The sequence below is a fragment of the Ctenocephalides felis genome, unplaced genomic scaffold (assembly GCF_003426905.1).
Source record: "Ctenocephalides felis isolate EL2017-DRISC unplaced genomic scaffold, ASM342690v1 CF-g0.4_SCAFFOLD_01886, whole genome shotgun sequence".
NCBI lineage: Eukaryota > Metazoa > Arthropoda > Insecta > Siphonaptera > Pulicidae > Ctenocephalides > Ctenocephalides felis.
The window spans coordinates 23,015,040-23,042,859 of record NW_020538040.1 but is presented as its reverse complement, the minus strand read 5'-3'; the positions used below and the strand labels follow the sequence as shown (position 1 = coordinate 23,042,859).

Here is a 27,820-nt window from a genome sequence, read left to right as displayed (position 1 = left end):
ATGGATTGGAAGTCAAAAACTGATATATTCGATGATCCCCAAATTGAACAACTGACAATATATCCACGGTTCGTAAATTCTATGAATACAATCGAGAAGAAAACCAGGAAGCCTGGTGAGAGTTCCACCAAGGCATCAGAACTTTGGAGAAGCGATATCATGGAGGTGGAACGTCCACATGATGGTTGACAAGTGTTGGGGCTTACGACGAAATTAGTGAGACCTTGTAATGAATTACGATAAAAGTGAAGACAGCAAGAGTCAGAAACTGATATATTCAATGATTCCCAAGCAAGCAGCTTGTAAAAAATCCACGTTTCGTAAATTCTATGAATAAAATCGAGAAGAAAACCAGGATGTATGGCGAGAGAATCCACCAAGACATCATGACTTTGGAGGAGAGATAGCAAGGAAGGTGGGACATCCACATCATGGCTGATAAATGTTGAAGCTTACCTAAGTGAGTTCTTATCCAGACTCAAAAATTATATAAACAGATTTGTAAAGACATAAATTAAGATGTGTGTTATTTTTGTAATTTGAGGTAGAACTAGCACATTGTTGTATCTCAATAACTAGAGCTGTTAGCATAGTTGTGTTACTTTCTTAGAAATCAGCATCCTCGAATTACTTAGAAAGCATCATCTTCACGTTTCAAGAAAAAAATTAATGACACGCAGTGTAATCAATAAAAATTGTATTTCGGAAAAGCGATTCGCTATCGGATTATGACAGAAACAAATTTTGAACTTCCCGTAGGATAACGATAAGTTATTGTAATGGTCCAAAAATGGAAACTGAAAATTTTTGCATATCTTCACGTTTTGAACGTTTCTGAACATTTTGGCATACCTTAGAAAAAATTAATGTGTGTGTAAAATGTATATATATATATATATATATATATATATATATAAAAATAAGTTGCCATGTTGCCGAGTAATATATAGTCAAAAATCCAATTATTACTAAGTTAGAATAAAACAAGAAGTGTGGCGCTTTTTGCTTTCGAAGGCGTCAGCTTCCTTGCATAACTCTGCAGGTACTAGTATGTAATCCAAATCAATTTACTTTAGAACACGGCTGCGAAAATATCTCTTGGCTAGATTATTTATCAATAAATATTTGAAATAAACAAACCGACTAATTTCACTAAATTGCGTAACATGTCGAATCTACTTTGAAATTAAAACAACGTATATCACGTTGACATGGCGAACTGTTAAAACAAACATTACTCGGGGCAATTACAGAAACCGGCACGCGCTTTCGATACCAACTCGAATAATATATATAGTTTCATATGTACAAATGCTTTTTTATCAATTAATTGACGTGATATATAAGATTATATGGCCTTTACTTACATTACATGCATCTGGAGCAATATTTCGTAAGCATTTGGAGCAGTTTTTTAACCCGATAATAACACTACTATACAAAGTTGTTTTATTGGATTTGTGGAAAAAACAACCTAGAAGAAAAACATTTTTATTATTGACTTTTAATAATATTAACTAAAAATAAAAATGAAAATTGAGATAATGAAGTACCAATATATAGTTACCAATATAAGTCACTTATATAAAATTAACATAAATACATGGTAATAATATGCAAGTCCATAAATGCTCTACTTTATAAATAGTTGAAAACTTGTTCATAAAATTTATTCAGAACTTGAATTCTTAAGCAACTACTTAATTTTTTTTAAATTGAAGATTTTTGCGAATATTATCAGTAGTGAACATATATTTCACATTGCTTACATAATATTTTAGCATTTAACAAATGATGGCTTAATTTAAGCTAAACTTTATCTATTTAGCTATGGACTTTGAATCAGAGGTTTCAAGTTCAATACTCGTGTCAGACACAGTGATGTCAAGAAGAAGTGACATCAGTTTTCACGTGAAGCTATAGATAGCAATATGTTAAGAAGAAAAGAAAAAGATTAGATGAGTTAGGACAACCTATTGGGTAGTCAACCATATAAAGCCACGTCTTTTAAGAAGCCAGCACAAAAATTTGCAGAACTCTAAGTTCTGATTGCTATCACAAATACATATAAAAAATAATATAAAAATATTTTCTTTAACAATATAAATTATAAAAAAAAACTATTTATGGTAACATATGGCCAATGTCAATACTAATATTTAAAATACTGGTTTGTTACAATGTTAAAACTATATTAGTTTGAATAAAAAATTCAACATATTAACTTTTAATAACATAGGATAATTTCAAGTTGAAGAAATTAACAACTAAGATGCCAAAAATTAGTATAATTTTAAAAGTAGAATTTTCCTATCATTTTTACATATTTAATGTTTATTCATTCTTGTTACCATCTTACTTGCAGATTTTTTTTTGTTGAATTTCAGAATACGTATTTTTAGAAGTTTAATCTAAACGATCATTAGTAAATGAATTTAATTTATTCATAAGGAAACGCAAACTACATACAGTTGCTATATTTTGTTCAAAAAAATCATTTTATTCAAAGCTCAAAGCTTTAAGTTTAAAATTTCACATCCATATGAGGGTTGTAAATGCTTTAGTAGCAAGATATTTATTGAGTTAAATCAAGTGTTTTCTTTTATTACTTTAATATAGTTAAATAGATTCTAATTTTATTCAATAGTTTTATATTTATAGAATCTACTTCAATTTTATTCATAGTCAAAAATTTAAAGAATCAAGATGAAGTATTTGGATATGTTCTATAAGATTGGATGGAAGATAAATGAATTATCTTTGATTAATTTTTATTTCTTTATTTAAATAAAAACATGATCAAAAGTAAGTGTAAAAATTGGGGCTTCAATAAAGTTGTAAAAACTTCCTGAATATGAATTGAGATAGCAACTTTTAAAGTTGTGACGATAGAATATTGAAGTTTTGAGATGATCCACGATTACAAACTTTAGTGAATTTTTCATCATTTCATTTCATGATATCAATTTTCATATATCAAAGACCACGAACTTCGTCATAATACCAAAATTCATTAAAATCACCAAAAAGAGTTCAACAATTAATTATACAGTACTGCCTTGAAGATCTTTACCCAAAACTACTTATCGCGATTCCCGACTGGTCTTACAGTTTTCAAAATTGGCTCAATATTTACTGCCAAAGCGTGATGAATAATTAGGCAATTTTCTGCTAATGCAAAAGAAACGGCTCGACGAACCTTTTTCTAGAACCAAACAATGCAAGTTCTTATCGAGTTTCATCTAATGGCATCAAATTTTCTGAAATCGGTGCAGCAGTTTTTGAGAAAACTTGCACAAAATGTTAAAATTTGGCTCACATATAAATACATAAACATATTCTTATCTAATATTAGTGTAAAACGCAATTCAGAAATTCAGAAGCCTCAGAAGCTTCAGAAACATAAAACAAGAAATTAATTCGACCTAATGAATTTCAATCATTATTAATGTATATTAACAATATTACTCCTGTTAATATTTCATTTATATACAATTCAATGGTGCAAAAAAAAAAACAAAAAATGTGCAATAAACATATAAAAAATGTTATTGAATCATCATCTTTATTATAAAATTGTTTTTTTCTTCAAAGAGACAAGTTTTCTATCTCTGGCTGGTAACTAGTGCAAAATGGTGATCGGAATTCTGCAATCATCTGAATTTCAAGCAAACTCACTTAAAACATTATTTTAATAAAGTTGATAGAAATATTGCTTACAAGAACTTTTTAAAATTTATTCAATGTTTTATAGACTTGATATGGTTGAAATTGAAATTACAATTTAGGCCAAATATTGAGGCAAATTCCTGTCGTATCAGTATTATGGCACAGATAAGTCTTTTTTCCATAAGCCGGTACTGTTTTTCTAGTCATGTATGCAGATGAATTGAAGTGTATAAATCGATACAGATTCCAATTAAGATTTAGCAATTTTAAGCTATTAAAATTTGCATAATATTTACAAAAATGGAATTTGTCCATTCAAGATGCATTTACGTAAGATGAAAATATGGTTTGGTTTATTTTTGATTAATGGAATTCATAAATATCGTTGTCACAGAGACATATTAAGAGCAAATTGTGTCTACCATGAATATGACGGAAAACACATTTACATATCTGGGTTGAGAAACGAGAGATGAATGGTAGATTTTATGCTCAGCTGAAAATATTATCAAAATTGCGTCACCTAAAAATTTATCAAGTTTGCATATTTTGATTTATAAGTGCATATTTACACAAATAGATTTGAAATGATCGCAGTAAATCTTTCATTTAATGCAAATAGTAAGAAAAACTTCAACGATAAATGAAGAATTACACACACGTAGCGAGGACAGATGTAATATTTGTCATGAGAATGTAAACGTTTGTTTTCGCCAGAAAATCCGATTTGCTAATTTTATATTTTCTCGACATTGTGAATATTTTGATGCCAAAAATGAAAAATCGAGGTGTGTATGATATTTTGACAACAGTTTTCTCAAAAACGACTACATCAATTTCAAAAATTCAAAAGACATTTGATAGAACTCAATAAAAACTCTAGTTCATTTTTTTGTGCCATAATCAGCCAAACCATTTTTTAACAATTGGTCCAGTCCACATTTTAGCCAAAGATCCTGAATCGATTCAGAGAATTTAAGAAGTTATTTTGGTCTAGAGTCTAAGGGCATGACTTTTATGTGATTTTTAAAAAGCAAACAATTCTTTTACGATTATTTTCTACAAGTTATTAATTTGTGTTTGGAGAATGACAAATACAAAGTTGTAATTCTAGAAAGTGATGAATTATTATATCTCATAAAAATTGGCACCCGAACATTCCTCTAAATAATCTGTTTATCTCAAAAAATTCTTATGGACGGAAAGACGTGCTGATTAGTTTTTGGCAAAGGCAGGTCCAGTCGTTTCGAAGGCATGGAAGTGCCAAAATTTGTGATTCAGTTTTTGAAAGAACAAAGCGGTCGATTTGAAATATTTAAAAGACTTTTTCTGAAGAAATGATTTTACTTCTACTAAAGAAATGAAAAATTTGGTACAATATTAAGTAGGCAAGACTAGCAGTTTTGGCGATTCAGGAAATAAATTCCATGCACAGACATTTAAAATTATGTAAGCTCACTTATATACCAATATCAAACAAGCGATTTTAATATTTTTATTTAGTTTAGAAAATTGAACTGTCACTTAAGATTTGGTACCTATATTCTAAAAATGCAAAATTTTCAAAATATTTTACATTAAAAAAGAAGAAAATTCCAAATTCTCAAAAAACTTCAAAAATGCCGGACACAGTTCTGAATGTAATGTATATACATATTAACAATATGCGTTATCTTGAGAATATATAGTTCTCAAAAATATGAGATAGAGTCCTATGAAGCATTCATTCATATGTTGACATTAAGTAGACATACATAAGTTTACAATACTGTTTTTCGCCTAATATATAAGATCTTATATTTCGGATATAAAATACAAATTATAATAGTGTAACTTTTAGCATTTATAAATTTGAAAAATTCAAAACAATTGTTATTGATCATTGATCAATTTTTATTGATTATTCTTTTTTTTCGAATGTTTAATTAACGTACGGGAAGTTCCAACAATTTGACTACACACAAGTTTATTATAAAAATGTTTGTAATATTGCTCATAGTAACACAATTTTGAATAAACTTATGGGCCAATTTTACTGTAAAATAGTAAAGTAAAAACAACCATAAATTACATAAAAACATGAATAACCAATGTTATGGCAAGACTATGTTGCGCTGCGTTTTCCATATAAAATGGTACTAAAAACAGCCAAATACTATGTGGTTACTGTGCATTCAGGTGTTTTAGATAGAAAACCTAACCTAGAAAACGCACAAGCGGCGAAAGATAATCATAATCAGATTAATTTAAATAAATAATAAAAAGTGCATCTTTCTGTTGTGTCATAACAACATATGAGTGAAGTTAGATTTTAGGTGTAGAACTCCAGATCGCACAGCAAATACTGAAATAAATAGCATTTTTACAGTTTTTAGTGCAAGTTTATAAAAAACATAGCGTTGTCTTAACATTTGTCTATTTTAGTTCAGAATTGCACTGTTAGGGTTAATGTAACTATTAGTAAGGTAACTATATTTTATAAAGTCAAAACCGGGACGGCAACGGTTTAGTTTTGCTAATCCGGCACGAAGGGTAGGAACTCATGCTAAAGAACTTAAATGTGATATTACTATTTAAGAATCAAAGTTTTAAATATCACCAAGTATAACCAAGGGGGAGCAAGGAGTCCAAAAATCCTTGAAAAGCGATCGCGTGATTAATGGACGCCCTCAAAGTTCGATTTCATAATTTCTGATAATTTTCGTGATTCGTCTTTGGAATTTTGTAATCGATATTTTTTTCATCCATAACGTATTGATTTATTGACATTTTTAACGTATTAACGTATATCTGGAAATAATATACATTATGTAACAATTATAACATAATATATAGGTATCATTTTCAGATATTTGATGGGTTATAGTCATTTTATCACCAATTGCATTTACAAAAACCCGGGACACAAGATGGAAATCCGGGACTGTACCAGCCAAACCGGGACATATGGTCACCTTACTATTAGCATATTATGATCTATTTAATTTTTTTTGTTATGTCTGCCAATCGTACCCACATGTAATATTCGTATATGTTTATTTTTAATAATATTTATGAATAAAATCGTGTGCGTTCGAATTTGGTTTCTCTCTCTCTACTCCGAAGAAAGTACTCGCGATTCTTCTCAAAAGTCAGACCGTATAAATATGATCAGCGTTTAACTTAATATGTTCACTTCGCATCACGGTGTTGTACATACAGTTTCTTAATAAAATAAACTAAGTGTTTTGTCAGTGTTTATTTTTGGAAAACCAAAACAATAACTGTAAGTAATAATCAAAATTTAATAACACACTTTTTCGTTTCATGATTATAGTAGAAAATTGTTTCCAAGTCGTGAAATTTTTGTAGTGCACCAACTCTTCCTACCAACTTTGTTTCTTCTTATTTTTCATCTTGGCACCAGTGCACTTTTGCATTATTAGAAATTTCAGTAGTGTTTCTTTACATTTTCAAATTTATAATTCCTTATGTACGTGAGTTCTAGTAATTTGTCGTAAAAATTTAATTAAAACTACTTAAAATTCAGATAATTTTTTATGAGATTCAAGAACATCCATACGTTTCAGCTACCGTTTTATCCTTCATTCAGTAAAAATAAAAACATGATTAAATAAAACAATTATGGATATTTACTATGATAAAATAGTGTGTCAACATTACAAAAACAATACTAGACTTCTCTCAATGGAGTGATCTCTAAATTATTATTTTTTCGTCTAGTATAACTTGTTTTCTCGTTTAAGTAAAAATAGCTTATAGGATTTTATTGTATCTTGATAGCTATTTTTATTAAAAAATAAAAAACATTACAAAAACAATATATGTAAACAAAAATAACTTTTACTGAAGTATCACAAATGTGTATCAGTTCTGCAACTGGGATAGACCAATACATTTGTGATCATTTAATAGTTGTGGTTTTTGTTTAATTCTGTAGATTTTGTTACTAAACAATTCATTACTAAAGTGCATACCAAGAAGTAATAAAGCTATTTTGTTTAACAAGGCTAAGATGTTAGCCCGAAACGTATGGATATCTTTTCAATTAAAAAAAACATTATTGATCTATCTGTCCATTAGCACTCAACTCATATAAATTATATCAATATTCAAGTTTTTACATAAAAATAAACATTACATTTATAATAACTGCGAACAAAAATACTTAACGCTTCGGAATTCAGCAGATAAAAAATTAGGAATATATTTAAATATAAAAAAAGTTTTTTACCATTCCAAGTGGTAATATTCAATATTTATATTAATAAATTATTGTTAAATCCTAGAGAATTTATAAATTATTTAAAATAATCAACCTATTACACATATTAACCTTATTCAACAATTCAAATTCAATTTTGACCAAAATTTTTAATCAACATGGAAACATACTTTCATTATTTTTTTTTAATTATGATGCAAGCTTAAGTTAAGAGTTCAAGTATTTTTAATAAATTTTAACTTCTAATGAAAAAAAAAAAAACAAACACTTGATGTGGATTAACAATGTTGTCATGTTTAAAAATTATCTACTTTCCAATAAATGAACCAAAATATTTTAATTAAATTATATTAAATTATTAGCCAAATTTTTCATTTCATTGACTTTTGCTAATTTAAAAACACAAAAAAATACATAAGATGAAATTGGTGCACGATAAACGATAAAAATTCCTAAAAAAATCTCTTACACTTTGCACGTTAAAAATTTCATATTTTTATTCACATTTCTTACTACTTAGGTTCAAGAAACTTATTATTTCATGCACTTCTAAAATTATTTGTGTGACAAAAGAATTACCTAAATTGTGACAACTTGCAAAAGCTATTGTTTGCAGAAAAACTAAAGGAAGGACTGCAAATCACGCTTTGAAATTGATTTGCATGCTTAAGATAATTGGTTGAAAAGTTCAAAATTTATTCATTTTCACAATGTTAGATAGACACATGATCGCTATTATATAAATTACAATATTTCTTTAATATTTTTGAATTTAAAAGTGCAACTTGTATGTAAATACTCGGTATATTGCCGTTTGTTAACATCTCGTTTGTGAAAACTTTCGTTTGTTGCAAGTGTATGTCAAAGAGACTTAGTAAAACGTTTAATTTATCTAATCACATATCGAATGTGTATTTTTAAATTGAAAAATATAACTGATTTAAAATATGCTTTTCTGGTGAATACAAGGTGATAAATACAAAACTACAGAAGTAATTTGTTAGATTTTATATGAGCTGGGTTCGATATCCATTTCATCCAGCGGATGAAATATTTTTTTTTTTACTTTTTATTTTCTTTATTAAATTACAATCTGTCTTTACTAAAAGGAAGACATTCAGTAATGACATCTAAAATATTATAAGTGAAAATAAAGGCTTTCCTGCAATATATATCTCAACAATATTAAGTCAAAAATTTACTAAAAAATCTCACCATCAAATAGAGAAAAAGCAACAACTAGGTTGCATTCTAATAAGATTCAAAATGTTTCATAGGGTTCTGATATTATAATTCAATTTCAGTGCTGTCGATTTCATTTGGTTGCATTACTTAATTTTACTTTCTTAAGATTACCATGGCCCATGTCACAGTTTTTCTGATATAATCGTGGCAGTTAACGTGTTAAAAATATTCTTGTAAATCACTCTCAAATAATTCCATATACAAATTTGTTTAAACAATTGAAAGAAATAATCAAACTTTAGCTGTCGTACATTATTTTCGTAAAATATTTAGAAACCTTTAAAAAAAATTAAGCAAAATTGATACATAATAATTTCGGTTGATATTTAGTTTTGAAGGCAATTATTGAAGCCTCGACTGTAAAAATTTAAGCAAAATTGATAATGATAATGTTAAAGGCAATTATCCAAGCCTCGACTTTCAATAATTCATTAAGTAAATGTAAAATAATATATATTAAAATTTTCGACTATATACGAAAAACTAATAGGAAAATTTCTGATTTCCACTTGTACTCAAAAAACTTTCAAAAATATACAATGATTAAAACATATCAATATAGCTCAGAGCGTATTATGCGAGATAGAGACAATATATTTCAAAGTGCAAAAAACAACAAAAAGTGGCGTATTATGCGGAAAATTTTATAACACATGATCGTCTTAGCGGGGCTGTATTTAACTACATGACAAATAAACTAAACTAAATATTTACTGATACCTGTGATGGCATGCTGACTATTTTTAAAATGTATGCATATAGTTTAATAAATTTCCAAAATAATTGACATATAAAGAATGTATATATAAAATATTTTTTTAAATTATTATTATTCGTGGTATATTAAATTTATCTGCGATAAATCCGATAGCAAATTGCTCGTGCTAAATTAGTATTAATATCATACATAATTTTAATGAAGCTATTTACAAATTATTTATTTTTAACACAGTCATATGTGTCTGACACTAAGAAGTTCTACATTAGCCATGTCTGACATATATGTCTAATAAATTGACCTCAAGATTTTTTTGGCTTGTCGAGAATGAAGGCTTGTCGAGGAAGAAGACATGTCAGTCATATTTGTGTGACATAAAAAATAGTCTTTTGCCAGGAATTTTGCGTTTAGTATTCAACATAAAAAAAGTCTGACATAAAAAATAGTCTTTTGTCAGGAATTTTGCCTTTAATCATTAATAAGGTTACCATGGCCCATGTGACAATTTTTCTGATATCGTGGCGATTAACGTGTTGAATTTATGTGTTGATTAACGTATTTTGTATCATTTTGGTTTATATTTAATTATAATTTTATAAATATCCACTACTTAATAGTAATATATACGTGTTAGATTAAAAATAAAACTATGAATGTTATAAACAATATTTTAAATTAAAATATACATTGATTGCATTAAACATTTTTTGTATATAATTATTACCGAATTGCATTGTTTTAATATACAGTTTGTTATTACTATTTTCGGTAAAAAATAAATCCGGCTGATATTTCATTCAATATGTGTAAGTTGTTTGAGTTTCAATACAATTTAAGTAATGAGAGCCAATTAGACTGAATCACCATCAAAAGTGTGGATAAAAAATGCGTCGTAATAAAATTACCGTTTTCCTCGAGAGTGAATGAAAGTTCACCGATATGAACATAAGATACGAGTATACAACTCAATTCAGTATCTTGAGACAATACAAATGTATTAAAGTTAATATTACTTGCATATTATAATGATCTTGAATAGTAAATCTCGGTTTGTTAAGCTCGAGACGAATCTACATCTTAATGAGAATATGAATGATGCATGCAGAAGCGGATTAATTTACTAATATGGAAATATGATGCCAAGTGAAAATAGATTTTTCCAGTAATCCATCAGACTACAAATGTATCAATTTTGTTTGCAAAATATATGCAATGAGTTAATTATTATAACTATTTATGCAATATTTAACTATTCAAACATAAAAATAAATTTAAAAATATAAAAAAAAATTATACGCTGACGAAATTTGAATCTGATCATTTTATTTTACGTTAGATTTTACGTACGTATAGCGCGTAGTCTATTTTTCAAACTTTAATTAATTTTTACAATTGAACCACCTATCATAGACCTATAATATTTTAAACTATTCAGTTGACTATCAGCTCTATCACCATGCAAAGTTTAATCAAAATCCCAACAGAGTAAATCTGAGGTTCTCCTTGTTAGAAAAATTCTACTAAATAGAGATTTGCCAACCATTGAGTTGCGTTGACCACGGAGTTAAAAAGTAACTTCACATCAGTTTACAGGACTTAAGTTCTGATTGGTTTTCAAATAAATATTGATGATAAACTAGAAATAAGATATGTTAGTAATCAGGGAATACCAACTTGAATAACACGTTACAAAAGCAAATATTTTAATCTACCTTTCATTCTCAATGTATACCAGCTTTTTTACTAAATTAAATTTATCACATGCATTCTCTTTTATAACAATTACACCGTTTATTAAATTATAATTTATAAAATCATTTTTTAATAAAATTGTGTAAAATTTACTTATAGGAGCTCTAATAGAGACTCAGATTGACTTGCTCTGTAAAATGATCAAAACTATTTGGGTTCTAAGCATATTCCTAAATTGTTTTTTGCCCACTTTTGGCAAATTCATATTTGTTATTGAATTATTATATATCGTCTATTAGTCCAGTCATTATAGTAAGTTCACCTCGGAATTCGAGATACCCAGCTGCAAGTCTGTAAATACCCTAAAATATCACCCTAAAAGTTGTCTCAAAACCTACATATGGTAGGGTGTACGTACCATAAGTTGGTTTTGAGACAAGTTTTAGAGTGCTATTTTAGAGTATTTACAGACTTACAGCTGGGTATCTCGCATTCCGAAATTCTTACCTAATTTAATTTGCTCTAGTAATTTTGAACATTGTCATAATAATAATAAACCATATTGCCCTCAAATTCCATAGAATTTTCCATACTAAATTCGAGAGAAATGTGTTTAACATTATATTAAATGTAATTAGTTATGGTTAGTATTGAGAGTTTAACCAAATACTATACATCCTAATTCCAAATGTTCAAACGACGGCTGATAACCTCAAAAACCGACACTATATCCTGATCGTCTCATAATTCTGAAATTATTCATATAATGAAATTAATGAACATATTGTTTTTTATGTCATTAAAATGTGAAGATTATTATAATAACTAACAACTTTTCTAATCATTAAAATGTGATCTTTTTCGGATAATTGTTGAAAGTTTTCCCTTTTTGTCACATCTATTATTAGGATAAAATTAATTGCAATAGTTATAAAACATGGTAAGAGTATAATACCCTGAAATAAAAAAAACATATATCATCTACATACTGTAATTAACCTTATTCAATGAAATGCATGTTTTTAAATTCCAAAACCCTCAAACATTGTAGAAAATTCAGGACAATTAAAGAAATATCGATTTTAGTGAACAACCTATACAGCAATTCAAGATAATACAATAAATGTAGTTACACTTTTAACTAAAATTTATGGCGGATAAAAAATTTAGTATATAGCTGTGGACTTCGCACAAGGGGTTCCAGGTTTTAATGTCAAGGAGTAGAGATATCAGTTTATAGAGATAACAATAGGTTTCTAAGTAAAAATAACCTTACAATTGTTGCGTCAAGGGGACGTCCATTAATCACGTGAGCGAGTTTTTAAAGATTTTTGGACCCTCCTGGTGATATTCAAAATTACCTTCCATCCCCCGCCAAACATCTAGTATATTGTTAGTTACGTGATAAAACTGTAATTTGTTTTTTGTTTTTTTTTTGAAAAAGTGTGATTTTTTTTTAAATCAGGTAAAAAATTAAAACACGTGATATCTTACTATACCCTCCCTCCCCTACATGGTATTTTGTGATTTTTTGCCAAACCCCCAAAAATTTATCATTCTTACAGAAATTATAATAATAATTTGATCGCGTGAAGGTGGAACAAACTTTTGATTTACCATTGCTCCTCAACATAAGAATCGCCTAATTCTGAAAATGTATAACAAAAATATATTCTATTTATATGTTGAAAACATATCTTATATTCGTAAAGTCTTCCACAGACTAGTAACCTTTACATTGTTATTAAATTTGTGAAATCAATCATTCTATCTACTCTTTTAATTGATCTACTTCATCAGCTCAAATGTGGATCCAGCTTTATTTTTTTCTCAATAATCTAAATCAATTTTGAAAACTGTATCAAATATAAAGAAAATTATATAATTTAAATTTTGATAAAGTAATTTAAGTATAATTCGACTCTGTTCCTACATTTATTAAGATCAATATGAAAGCTTTCCAAGAAATGGACTAACATAAAGCGAACAAGTATTCTTCTCAACCAAACACTTTTAATGCGAATCGATTGCTCAGTTACGATTTACGACCATTAATTAAAACACAACTTCAAATGTTAATAATAAAGAAATATAACAGAATGTCTTTTTAGCAGAGTGAAAATTCATAACTTAATAAATTGCTCATAACACTTATAAAACCGATCATTAATGCGATACTTTGAGATTAATGGTAGTAAAAGATTAAATAGATCATGGTAATATGAATTACAAGTTGTTTGAGAGTGTAATTAAAAGATCATAGTTAGGTTAGTAATAATTATGCAAAGAACAAATTTATACTAATTGCTGTGGTTATATCTGACATACACGCATTTATATATATTTTAGAAAATATAAACACACCACAACGTTTTGGCACTATTTTATTAAATAATGATTTAATTACAAACGTTTCGAGGCCACGAATTGTCTCATTATCAGAGAAAACATAAATAGTGTTATACAATGTAGCAATCCTAAAAGATTTCATAAATGATATATAAAATACTATTAACCCTTTTCACTCGGATGCCACCGCTCCGGCGACAAAATACATGTAGTTCTCGCATTCGCGAGTGGAAAGGGTTAAAGTAATTTATTCACGTTTGCACTGATGAAACAAATAATAGTCTCAAAACGTTGGTAACTCATTTAATAAAACAGCCAAGAATGAGTTTATTCATATTTTCTAAATTAATACTCATGTGATGTGTGTGTATATGTGTGTATGTATGTTTGGATACAATTTCCCGCCCACAATTTCGGGAGCACGGACTAACCGATTTGAATGATTCATATTAACAGTAAGACGTGCTGATTAGTTTAGCGAAAAGGCAAGTCCAACCGTTTCGAAGATAAGGAGCGAAAAGTGCAAAAACGTTTAATAAGTAAGTTTAATTCGATTCGTATTGAGTGAATAATTGATTATTTTGCTGGAACTTAATTTTGAGTATATCTGATTCGTTAGTACTTATTTGAAAATAAATTCACAGAATTTTGATATTGTTAATAACTGATTAAATAAATGAAGAAGGTTGTCTCATAAGACATTCGCAGTATTATCGTAGTAAATTTGTTTTTAATTATGGTTAACATAATTTTATAAATTTTTGTTTGCTCTTGAATTTATAATAAGTTGGTTGCGGAAAATTTGTAGAAAAAGTAATAATTTGAACAAAAAAGCAATAAATTTTTGTTTTAGAAAATAAAGCTACTGATCTATCACAAATATTGTCATGTAATCTGAAAAAGTCTAATTAGGATTCAGTTTGAATGCATAACAGTAATTTTCTTTCTGTAATCATTACAGTACCCTTTTCCTTTCAATTTAAAGCTAGTTGAGTGAAAGTATCGATATTGCAGTATTATTTAATTATTTTTCAGTTCCTGCTTGAAAATAATTTTATATAGTAGTAGTCAATTGTAATATATTTGAGGAAAAGACTGGAGAAATACTTGTATCTGAAGACAACAATCGAATTAAAGTAGACAATAATGATAGAGTCGTTGCTATTTGATTTGCCAGAGTAAAATTAGAAAATTGTTTATGATTAATAATGATTTAACTATCAAGGAAAATGAACTGAACTAAATATTTACTGATACCTGTGATCGCATGCCGACTAGTATTGAAATGTATGCATATAGTTTTAAGTTTCAAAAATTAAGGATTTTTGTTGGCGGTTCTGAATGTGTCCAACGGTATATAATATACCATTATAATCTTTTTCATTATACGTACAGAAGAAAAATATTCATAATATTTTTGGTATCTAAATTTATAAATATTTTTGCAAATTAAGACAACCATTGGGCTGCCTTCTAAAAAGCCATGTAGTTGAGTTGTTCTAATTGCTGTTCTAACACATTTTTTTAAAAGTATCAAAATTCCGTCTTTTCCAAAAGGACAATTGGGCTTTTATTATAAATACATCGATTGGCAATCAGAAAAATTTTATTCTACAAGCCATTGGGATATAATTTTGATCCCTATAGTTGTGAATTTAAGAACTCGCAAGATTTTTGTTATTAAATATATCCATTTCGTTATTTTACTGCAAACCAATAAAAGTCTGTTGTTAATTTATGCTCGGTTATAAATATTCAAAACATTGATTATGTTTCATAACATGCTACTACGTAGAAAGAAATTTGCACTTTCCTGTTCTTGGATTCGTGAAATTTATTCTTTTACGAACTTACAATCGTTTCTCGAATGTTTTAATTTTTATATTTTGAACATATGTATATATTTTATAACTTTGTGACGCATGATTGTACGACAGCTGGTTAACATTTCGTTTTATATTAAATTGATGAACTTTTATTATATCTTAAATGAACTATACTAAAACTTATACAACGTGTACTTCCTCTACAAAAAGAAAAACTACATTGTATTGCAAAATGTAAGTAAAATTTTAATTTTCAACAAATCGGATAATGATCTTCTAATAATTTATTCTGTTAATTACTCATCATATAGCTGATTTTCATATAAGCCTGACAAGCTTTCATATTTGTTAAAAAGTATCAAACAATTTTCTTCTAAAATACGTTTTTGTTTATTTCCATACGATTATTAAAGTCTGCATATTTCATGAAAACATAAATAATTACTCTGTTTGTACAGAAAGCTGTTATTAGAAGGCAACCCAATGGTTGTCCAAATACCGTATATTTTTACATTCTTCAAACTAGTATTAAAAAAAAGGTAAGTATACCAGAAAGACTATTTTCACGATGCAAAATTTAAGCTTAACACCCTTGTGATTTTAGTAATTCCAGAAATTAGCCAAAGGAACGATCAAACCTTCAAAAATCCTAGAATTTTTCAACAGTTATTATAAATATTATTTTTAACGAATATTTTGATAGAAGTTTTTGAATTTTTGGTTTAAGATTTTCTACTAAAATGTCGACTAACAATTTTATTTTTCATTTTGACAAAATATTGAAGAAATTGCAGAAATTAATAAATAGAAGGTTATATCATAAATTTAGTCATTGTTTAAACAAGTGAAAATAATTAATATTCATTTGAGTATAATAAGTAAACTTTTAATTTGGTAGTAAAATGCATAATCAAAGATCATTTTAAAAAAATACATTAAAATATATAAGGTTGTCAAATATCCGCCTTTTTGTATTATAAACCAAGAGCAAAAAAGCGGAAGGGAGATATTTAATATTATAACTAAGAATTAAGTATACTCGTATATGGTTAATAACAATATATTTTAAATAAATAATTAAGTACATATAAGGTTTATTTTTGCACTTATTGTGCTTAATCGAGTCTTAATCGGGTCCAAATTTTTTCTACACAAAACTAAGTTATTTAACACTAAGTATTTTAACATTTTCAACATTATGGAATCAATCAATCTTCCTAATCTATCTTTTTTTTAATCTAGTCGCGGATTCTGTAACAAACTCGATTAGCTCGATATCAAGCAGTATGATATTAATTAAAGTTAGAGATCCCAATAATTATAATACCTAAGCGAAAATCGTCTTATGTGGGCTTTGCTAATATAGATTATCTAATACATATAGTCTACTACTAGGAGTGGTTGACCGTTGGGCTGCCCTCTCAAGAAATATACGAGATTTGATTGTAATCACAAATGTCCCACAATTTTCTACACAAAAATAAGTTTCTATTTACACTTTCATAATACATATTTTAAAATTGTGGAATCAATCAATTTTTATAATCGATTCACTTTTTTGAAACTCGTCTCGGGTTCGATAAAACCTCGGCCAGGTCGATATCAAGCAGTATGATATCAATTAAAGTTAGAGATCCCAAATATAATCTTAAATGAAAATTGCCTTACGTGGGCATTGCTAATATAAATTATCTAATACATATAGTCTACACATTAAAAATAGAAGAAGTTGACCAATGGGTTGCCCTCTCAAGAAACACTAGGTTTGTTTGTACGATCACAAACACAGCTCACACACACAAAGTTCTGCTCGTTCATAAAATTTACCTGATAATTAAAAATTAATCGTTTATGTCAATTACAATAGGTAAACTTTCGACCAGCTTTCCGATTCAATTAATGATTCAACAAAACGGGTTGTACTATCCTCCACTTGCAATGTAACTTTTATGCGAAACAACGCAATATGGTTTACAGTTTCATGTAAAAAAAATTGCAACACGCAAACAAACGGCTTTTGTAGCGTAAAAATAACGATTTGAAAATTTTACACAACTAATTACATAAAAGCATAACGAGTTTCCATCAACGAGAACGTACAGTTTATGAAAATTGTTATGAGCGAGGAAAGTAATAAATAATAGAAAAATATTTGTATTAATTATTGATTGATGGTAAATTAGAATTTATATATATATATATATATATATATATATATATATACAGTAGCGGCGTTAGGCGTCGGCGGTGTCGGTTGTTTACGTTTGTTTAAGGTAATAAAAATACCGGTAATTTACCGGTATTCCGGTTCTAAAATGAAAAATTACCGGTATTGAAATGTTCCATCGGTATTGCATTCCCTAATTGGAAGAATTAAATAAGTTATTTTAGTATATAAATTTGTGATATGAATTCTTAAATCCAAATTACAGAAAAACCTGATCTATATTTTCATAGCTCAAACTAATTTTTGAAATACCACATGTTTAAAAAATATGACTAAAAATGTAACAAAAAACTACGTTTCTCTACTCTCAGGAAAACTTTTCCAAAATGTTGAAAGTCAAAATTTCTAACAGGAAGAAGACGAGAAATTTATTTTCAAAATTTTAGAAATAAATGTAGTGGCTAAAAATAGATTCAACATACTCATCGATTTATTAGTGCATATGTTGCTAGCAATATTGTTATGCAAGAAATAGTCAAAGCATGAATACAAAATAATTCCATTATATCATTTATTTCAGACAAAAATGCAGTACTCCTTCTGCCTGATAATTGTCGTCTTGGGTAAGTAACATCATTATTGCATAACTTTTTTTATTTTCATATAATTACAATCTGCCTGGTAATTTAAAAAAGTTATAAAATTTGAAAATGCTATTTAGTGATAGTCATTTTAAATTTGAAAAGAAATGAGATAAAGATATAGAAAATAGTAATGAGTCTACATTACATGTTAATTTGGTGAATTTGAAGGGTTTGTTTAAGGAAAACATTATTTTGCAAGTTGGTTCGGATGATATTAAAGTCTAATATCATTACAAATTATATTTCATATTTGAGCATTCATATAAAATCAAAACAAATTTCATTTCGAGAGAAAATCTTGAATGATTAAACAATCGAGCCGCTTCGAATGTAATTTTATTGACAAAGAAAGTTACAAGTTAGAACATTATGCCTTCATTGTCTATTTATTATTTACATTTTTGACGAACGTATTTAAGTATCGATAAATGTAAAATTAGTTACACGATGAACTTTTCAAATTAATGTTTATGCTTTAGATGTATTAGAAAATCTTAGTAACAAAAAGTTATTGTGAGCTGACTGTTCAAGACGATTTCTCGCTTTCTTCAGTAATAAATCTAAGTGTTCTATGTTTTTAAGATACTTTAAACTAATGCAAAAGACATTTTTAAAATTATTAATTAACAGTAAATGTACATGCGTAAAAATAGGTAAATTTATACCAAATATACCGAATGTACTAAAGTTAAATATATTTTTGCTACGTATACTTACAGAAGTCTTTAATAATATGTATTATGTTAACTGTTTTTTGCACGTTGAAATATATTGGATACATTTAGCAGCTAAGTAATTCATCAAAATATAAATTTAAAAATATTTTAATTTTTTTATACTTTTCGATACCATTCTCTAAATCAAAGCAGGAAAAACCAAAAATGCAAAATTTTAGCAGATTATTTAATGAGTGAAAAATTTATTTAACAATAAGCTCCTGTTTAAAAACTTTTTGGGGTCTTACTAAATAATTAACTTATGTCAGTACTAACGATTTTGATCACTTTTAGTGCAATTATAAAGTGTGTGATGGATTTTTTATTATTTATTTCTTTCTGTTCACAATTAGACAAAATACTTCGGCCATACTTATGCAATGGACATATTGCATAGTACTATTTTGCAAGCACTATCAGGTAGATCATTCAAGGCAAAAAAAAATAAAACCTGTTCGCCTAATAAAAATATTTTGCAAGTTCAATAAAAGACCTTATAAATATAATATCGACAATAGAATGAACAGCTATATAGTAATGAACGCTAAAAATAAAATTGGATACAAAGTGCTGTTCGCCTAATAAAAATATATTTTTGAAATATTTGCCAAGTTCAAAAAAGGACTATATTTGGTGATTGTCTTTTAATTTTTACCCTAACATCCTCTAAAAGCAGACCAATGAATCCACCGGTAAAAAGAAAAGACTGGCATTTATTGCAATGACTGTTCATGATCTATTTGTTCCTTTTGAGCTCATGTGCTGATGTCCCAGAGGACCAAATAATTTATATGTAAACCATTTTAAATATTAGCATTTTAGTAGTCCTTACTCTATGTTATTTTTTCAGTATTATATGGACAAAATGGTTTTTGTGATTGGTTGCATTTTTACATAATAAACATTACTACTCACAATTAAAACACTATGTCACTATTAGTCAATGAACCAAAGATGAGTAAAAACGATTGACTAGTTATAAAATCGAGGAATAAATAAAAATCATTAAAAAACAAAACACCGTGTCAATTTGTCCGTACTTTTTCTATATGTTAAATAAATGACTAAAAAGCCATAGACCTTACACTACATGGACTACTATTCCTCATATGTTTTTTATTTTATGAAGTATCAAAAGATAGAAAAGGGACTATGATGTCTCTTAGTGAACGAGTGTTGTCGACAATCGTGGAACACTCACGATCGATTGAATGTCATATTATATTAAGATATATAATATAATATATTATGTAATGTCCACTATTGTTTATGCAAATCGAGCACAGAATATTTACTTTTAGGTTAAGCACGTGACATATGACATGATATTTAATCAATCGGGAGCGTTTCACGATTGTCGGCAACGCTCGTTCAGTAAGCGACGTTATAGTTCCCTTTTATTTTTTGACACTTATTTTGCGCTCGAGTAGCAGTCCATGTAGTGTAAGGTCTATGTAAAAACCTCAATTGAACACATTTACTCTTAATGTAGAATATGCAGTTGCATATAAATCCATTTAAGACAAGAAATCTAGATAAAACACGTGGTTCATACTATTTAAAGATTATATTCTGAATAAATTATATTAATGATAAAAACATTATTGTATATTATTAATCTTCACTTTCATTCTAGGACTATCATGTGCGAGAAGCGTGGACAAGTCGGCCAGCTTTGATTATGGAGATTATGATTTCTCAAACCAGCATGCCCAGACGTTCAACGTAGGACACGCTGTGAGTAATAAATATTATTAGAATTTATTATTAACCAATTACTTTTTATCAACAATAAAATTAACTTATGCACTCGGTAATATACTAACTTTCCCGAGCACTTCTTAGACATGTAAAACGGTTTTATACTTTGCAAATCAAACAACGTGCACCCAAAATTAGCTTCAATATGGAAAAAAACATAAGTAAATTCTAGTTCTCACCATTTTCAATGTAAAAATATAAACACGAATTAGTCTTATCATTTACCAATGCACTACAACAACACATCCATTCAATTGAAATGTAAAGAAACAACTGACAATGTAAATATATAAACATTTTTGATAGGGTGTTCTTCAAAAATAGTGGGTAAAACAGTATGCTTATTATGAAAAATTAACGAAGTGTTCGTGAAATCTTATTGTATCATAATTGGATTTCAATCATTATGTTGTACTGAATCATATCTAATTGTTAATAGTTTTACCATGTGACCTTTTGCATAAATATATGTTTGTAAACTTATTAACTTCCAGTAGAGTGAGTTATAGTAATCGCAAAGAATTCTGAAATGAAAATTTTTATATATCTTTACGTTTCAAAGTTTTCTAAACATTTTGGTATACCTTACATCAAAAATGTGTGTGTGATTGCGTGTGTGTTTGTGTGCGGATACAATTTTTCGTCGACTATTTATGGAACACGTATTAACCGATTTGAATGATTCATAGAACAATCGATTTCTATTGATGAGACATGCTGATTAATTTTTGGCAAAAGTAAGTCCAGTCGTTTCAGGCAAAAAATCCAAAAATGGCAATTCAGTTTTTGAGAGAACAGAGCGTCCAATTTGAATTATTCGAACAACATTTTATTTGTATAGATGAAATTAAGAACTGATTAAATTTTTGGGAAATGCTGTTTCGGAATTCCAATAAAAATGTTAAGAACAAATGCCATTTTGGTTGTTAAAATTAGACATTAGACATATGCACATCAAATTATGAGATATCTTATAAAGATTTTAACAATAAGTACAAATTTTATTTTCATGGACAGGAAAAATGCCATGAGTTAAGTATTAAGGTTTATAAAAGTTTATAGTATTTAAGTAAACGGCTAGTTAAGAGTAATAATAAAGAATCTTCTGAAATTTTAAAATAAACATTTTTTTCATTTTCAGAAGTGCATTTATTTCACATTTTACTGTACTAACTCGATTCACAAGCGATTGCTAGTTTTTATAAGTAAGAGTTTCATGTAAGCTTGACTAGGACCTGAAATAATATTTATTATTAGTGACAGTTTACTTATAAGTAATTCAATAAATAATTTTAAAATATCGGTAACAACGTTTTAGAGGGTCAATATATATAGTTGTTCATTAAATCCTTGAAACGAATAATAATGAACCTGTAGAATAAATACGCCAAATTTAAAAATAAAATTCGTTGTGTTCAACAAAATATAATTAACGTATTTTGCATGTATTAACTCGCACCGTAAGAAATTACTTTTTTCGAATTTTACGAATTATTCGAGATCAATTAATAAATTACTATTTACCTCCTCCTATCCTTCACAGAGTGCAGGCAGCGGCAAAACAGGCTACAGCAAAGGCAGCGGCCTTCGCTCCATAGCTCAAGGCAGTGCTGACCAAGCCAACAGTGCTGTGGCCAATCAGCAGGCGGCTGCCAAACAGGCTGCTTATCAGGCCAAAAACCAATTGGCCCAAGCGGCTTCCCAAGCTGCGGCCACGGCCCAAGCTGCTCTTCATGGTACGTCGAGATAATAATAAGCAGTGTCCATAATTTGGTCACAACTTTTCATTTTGCGAGACTAGCGCACTAATGTGAATAGTTTTGCACAAGACATTTAATACAAGGATAAACACACTTTGTTTTCTTAATGAAATACTAGAATTTCAGTTCGTTCACATCGAATTTTAAATTATAATGCATTACACACTTGTATATACACATAAACTTTAAACGCCAATGCCGCAATACATTCATCGAGGCAGTTCATTTAGATATAATTTTAAATTTTAAAAATTTAAACTTAAATTTAAATTTAATATTTATAATAGTATAAATTTTAGAATTCACTCCAATTTTGATCTGGTATCAGTTGTAAGTCCCAATTACTTAAAATCCACCTGAAATTATAAATAATAAAATTAGTCACAATTTTTTTCATAAAGCACTTTCAGTAATAAAAATGGTTATTAATACAGATAATTTTTTAAAGGTAAACAAGTGCTTTTAGAAGGATTAGAACAACAAAGTGAAGATGCTCATCATGCATTGGAAGCAGAAATTGCTCAACTTCAACAAGCAAAGAGATCTGCTAAGGCCGCAGCATACGCAGCTCAACAAGCTCTAAACCAGGTAAAAAAATATATAGATAAAAATCGTATATAATTTTACTGGTAGTACTGAAATGCTAGCATATTTTTAAGGATAAAAAGATATATAAAGAAAATAATAATTATTAATAAATATTCTGTTCTTTAGAACTTCTATTTTCGACCTGGTAAATATGAAGCGCCAAACCGTAAAACTATATAACAAACGTTTTATACTTTTTTAATTGCTTCTTGTCAAAAAATTAATTGATTTCGTTCTCCCCAACCTATATTAAAATATAATATTTTTTTGCTTTTACAATAATTTAGAACTGCTAATTATTCACGTAAGATCTGCTAGTGTCGAGACGTAACACAAAAAATCTTATTATTTTATAATTATTTTATTATTTACTTATTAGGTCCTGTAACGTAAGAAGCCCAGGAACATATATAAGAATAAATTATTTCATTGCTAAATCAAATGTAAATATATATTACAACTGTTATCCCATGGTAGCAAAAAATTAACGTATTCCTTCTATTGTTCCAAATTAGTTACAATCAAGTACCAACATCTAAAGACCGATTACACAAAATCACAATCTCTTATTCCAATTAGTAAAACTGTCCAAATTACATACTTTTCAAAGAAAGTATATGTTTATACCAAATATAGAACACAAAAGTTCTCTTTCGATGCATGTCGTGGGTACCTTTTTCTAGGTCTCCACGCCCATTTGAATTCGCCCAAAATAATTATACCAGTCAAAAATTCACTTATGTCGAATCACAAGTGTGAAAATACAAGCTTTCTACATACTCACTTTATAAAAATAATTGTAGCGTTTAAGTTCTAATTCACTAATAACTTTCACGCGCCGTTTGGTTAACAAGCGAATTTAATAATCGTAGTCAATTCAGTAAATTATATAATAAAATTTATATATTTATTACACATTTATTTTCACTTTTATTCAAATTAATGATTAATTGCTATTATTATAAATATCGGTCATAAATACGATGATGTTGCTTTATTTTTAATTGTATTTAATAATAAAATGAAAATGAGAAGAGAAATTTGTTGTATGATTTGGTGAGGTTTATTTATGATCTATTTAATTATATCATTGAAAACAAAATCGTTAGTTTTATAATAAATGCAATAAAGTAATTATCTAAAGATTAACAACGAGATAGTCGGTTTATAATTCGAAATTAAATTAGAAAGAATATTTAAGAAAACGATGCTGATGATATTCATAGTTTGGTTTAATATTGAATATGCAACTTGCAAATGTTCGTAGCCATCACGACATTAAAAAAAATTATACTTAATTTCATTCATCCATCGGATGTTTGACTGAATCCTATTAAATCCGATTAAATACTTTTGTCTTAGTTTGACTCCCAAAGTAATGTTTCATAATTTTTTAACTGATCGAGTGAGTTGTTAGATAATTTTACCGAATTCAACCGAAGTTACGAAATATCATGGATAATTATAATTATCCGAATTCAAAAAATGACTCATTGCTTGTTTCTAGTTAAACGGCAAAATATTTTAAGATGTATTCAGTCGACAATTTTTAGCCCTTAATTTGACTTAACTACGATGGTTCTACAGATGGCAACCCAAACATTTGTCTCATCTCTTGATAAATTTTATTATTACAATTGTAATAGAACAAATATTTTATTGATGCAGTAATACCGGATAAGGCTATTTTCACTTGGAAACATATTGCTATCTACATTTTCAAATAAAAACCGATGTCACTACAGTCTGGTACCAGGCTCCGCGCAGCGGGTTCGACCCAGGAACTTCGGATTCAGGTCCAATCGCTCTAGCCACTTAACCACCGTATATAAACAAATACCAAGAATATTTTGTTCCTTTACTTACTAGATTACTATCCACAATCTAGATTCCTCAATATCAATAATTTCTTTCCTACCTAACTTAGTGGACTAATTTGGACCACATACTACTTCAACTAATAATTTTAATAAAAAAATTGTATTTGATTTAGGTAAATGTGATTACTGCTGCTTTGAACACTGCCCAAGCAACTGCTGAACACAGCCAGCAAGCTGCCCAAGAAGCTGCCGCCGAAATGGCCTCTCAAACCGCAATGGTTGGAGCTGCCAAAAACCGCGTTGAACACATTGACGAACAATTGCACCAAGCTAGAGTGGATTTTCAGGTAACAGATAATCCAGATAGAAACCAAGTTTATTGTAAAATCAAAGTAACCATACTTGATGCAAGAATAACATCGTGGCATCGGAGAACGACCTTTACATTAGTAAAGAAATAGAATAAATTTTATGAATGTTGAAGATTTATCATGAATGTTAAGAGAACTGTTCTAAACCTTATGACGTATTGAAGCATAATTAAATTTATGGCCTCACTGCAAATCATCAAAATTGTTGGCGGTCAATAATAAAAGCAAAAATTTATTTCCCTAAGTTAATTCTTCCTTCTTCCAGGCAACTCAAGAGGCAGCCCAAAATGCAGCTAATTCGGCTCAAGCTGCCCAGAACAACGCAGCTGAGGCAGCTGTTCACGCCACCGTCGGATTACACGAAACCAACAACCAAGCTGATCTCCATCAAGCATCTTACGAAGCCGAACAGGTCAGCTCTTATTATGTCAAACCCAAGGTAAACACGAAACACCAAACACGAATTTTTGTTCATTTGACTGATAAATCATTTTGTTTGAAGTTTCAGTAACTAATTTTGATACATGATCATCTCATCAAAAAGCACTAGGACAGAATGGAAGTAAAATAATATTGAGTCGAATTTAAAACAGTTTGATATATAGACATTGAGCACATTTAGCTAATTTTTCACATAAACACTGAGAGCTATCATAACATGAGAACATTTTTCTATTATTGCATGAGCAGCGATCAGAAGTTAAGGTTTCTATGAGTTGTTTTGATGATTTGACTTAACTACGTCAGTTTTATAAATGGCAACCCAAAGAGTTGTTCCATCTCTATGAGATGATTTTTTTTATAAGTACAATTTCTGTAATAGTGAAGAATTTTGTATTGAAGCAGGGTAAGGGCTATTTGTATTTGGAAAACATATTGCTATCTATATTTCCTTGTGAAAACCGATGTCACTACTGTTTGACATCAGGCTACTCGAGGCTGGCATCAAACCAGAATCTTTAATTAAAATCCCAAAGCTCCAACCACTGACTCATAGAAGAACCCAAGAGAACAAGCAACCATTGACCACATAATTAAAGAAATTAGGCTTTTGCATAGTTTAGTGGTTGGAACTATGGGCATCCAATCAGAAGTTCCAGGTTTGATGCCTGCCTCGGACAGCCTGATGTCAAGCAGTAGTGAAATAGGTTTTTGTTTGAAAATATTGATAGCAATGCTCCTAAGGAAAGATAGCGCTTTCTTCAATAAAAATTCCATCAAATATTTATTGTTTAAGTATTGGGTTGTCTTCGACAAAAGCCACGTTATTAAGAATGTCACTACAACCTAACTAAGAACTACTAAGTTCTGATTGCTGTTAATAATGAAAAATATAAATATGAAAAAATGCTTATATATAAATAGCTCTAGTTTTTAGAAACCTGAACTTACAGTTTGGGTAACATTAATTATCAGAGATTGTGATGCTATGTTTTGTTCTCCCTAATCAATATAATTTAATGTTTACAATTAAATTCAACCATCAAAAACAGTGTCTTCAGAAATTCTGAAGATTCGTTTATTCAAAAACAATCACACACCATACAATAATTTAATAGTTTAGCTTATACTGATCATCGATATTGTCAATCTTTTAGCATTTACACGCCGTTAGTGAACACTCAGCTGAAGCAGCTAACCACAACTACAACTATAAACCTGCTCCAGTTTCCCAAAAGCACCACAAACAAAGCATCATCATCCAACATCACCCTCACCTGATGCCAGGATACTGACTTATCGAACAAGGAACCAAGAAGCATAGTGACCAGAAACATGATAGTTCTTCAAAGTACTATATGTATACAATGTAAGAAACAATCAAAATCAATATTGACTAAGATTTTATCAACAAATAATTCAAAACATTTAATTTCGTTTTTTTTCTTTAATTTCAGAATAACCCGGTGAGATCAATTAGTGGTTATACCATCAAACAAGCTCTTAATATTAAAAATACGTAATATAATCTCATTATATTAACTTTAATGTATTTTGTGCAATAACTTACTGGTTAAGATAATTTTCAATTGATTTCCATCAACTGAAATTTAACAGCCATTATCAAATGTATTGTTTAACGACTCTACTCATCATTTATTGGTATTAATATTTTCATCATTTTTTGGCATAGATACTTTTCATCATTATTTATTTTTTCATGCATTTAATTCGATTTTATATTGACGTTGTGTAGTAAAAATACACAAAATTATCATTTTAATTCTAAGACTTAGGTTTAACTATATGCTTAAGAATTCATAAATTT

At 28.6% G+C, this 27,820-nt stretch overlaps 1 protein-coding gene across 1 annotated transcript; it reads left to right on the top strand.

Annotated features, from left to right (window-relative positions):
• LOC113374772 lies at window positions 1-27,287 on the top strand. Its single transcript, XM_026614741.1, has 7 exons — window positions 1-184; window positions 20,888-20,988; window positions 22,556-22,748; window positions 23,221-23,360; window positions 25,354-25,527; window positions 25,817-25,990; window positions 27,150-27,287. The coding sequence occupies exons 1-7, from the start codon at window positions 1-3 to the stop codon at window positions 27,285-27,287; spliced, it is 1,104 nt and encodes a 367-aa protein (XP_026470526.1).
• Window positions 27,288-27,820: the final 533 nt, after the last annotated feature.

Coding starts and splice junctions, on each gene's coding strand:
- LOC113374772 (XM_026614741.1), top strand. CDS start 1: ATGGATTGGAAGTCAAAAACTGATATATTCGATGATCCCCAAATTGAA. Junction 20,989..22,555: donor CGTTCAACGTAGGACACGCT/GTGAGTAATAAA, acceptor TATCCTTCACAG/AGTGCAGGCAGCGGCAAAAC. Junction 22,749..23,220: donor GGCCCAAGCTGCTCTTCATG/GTACGTCGAGAT, acceptor AATTTTTTAAAG/GTAAACAAGTGCTTTTAGAA.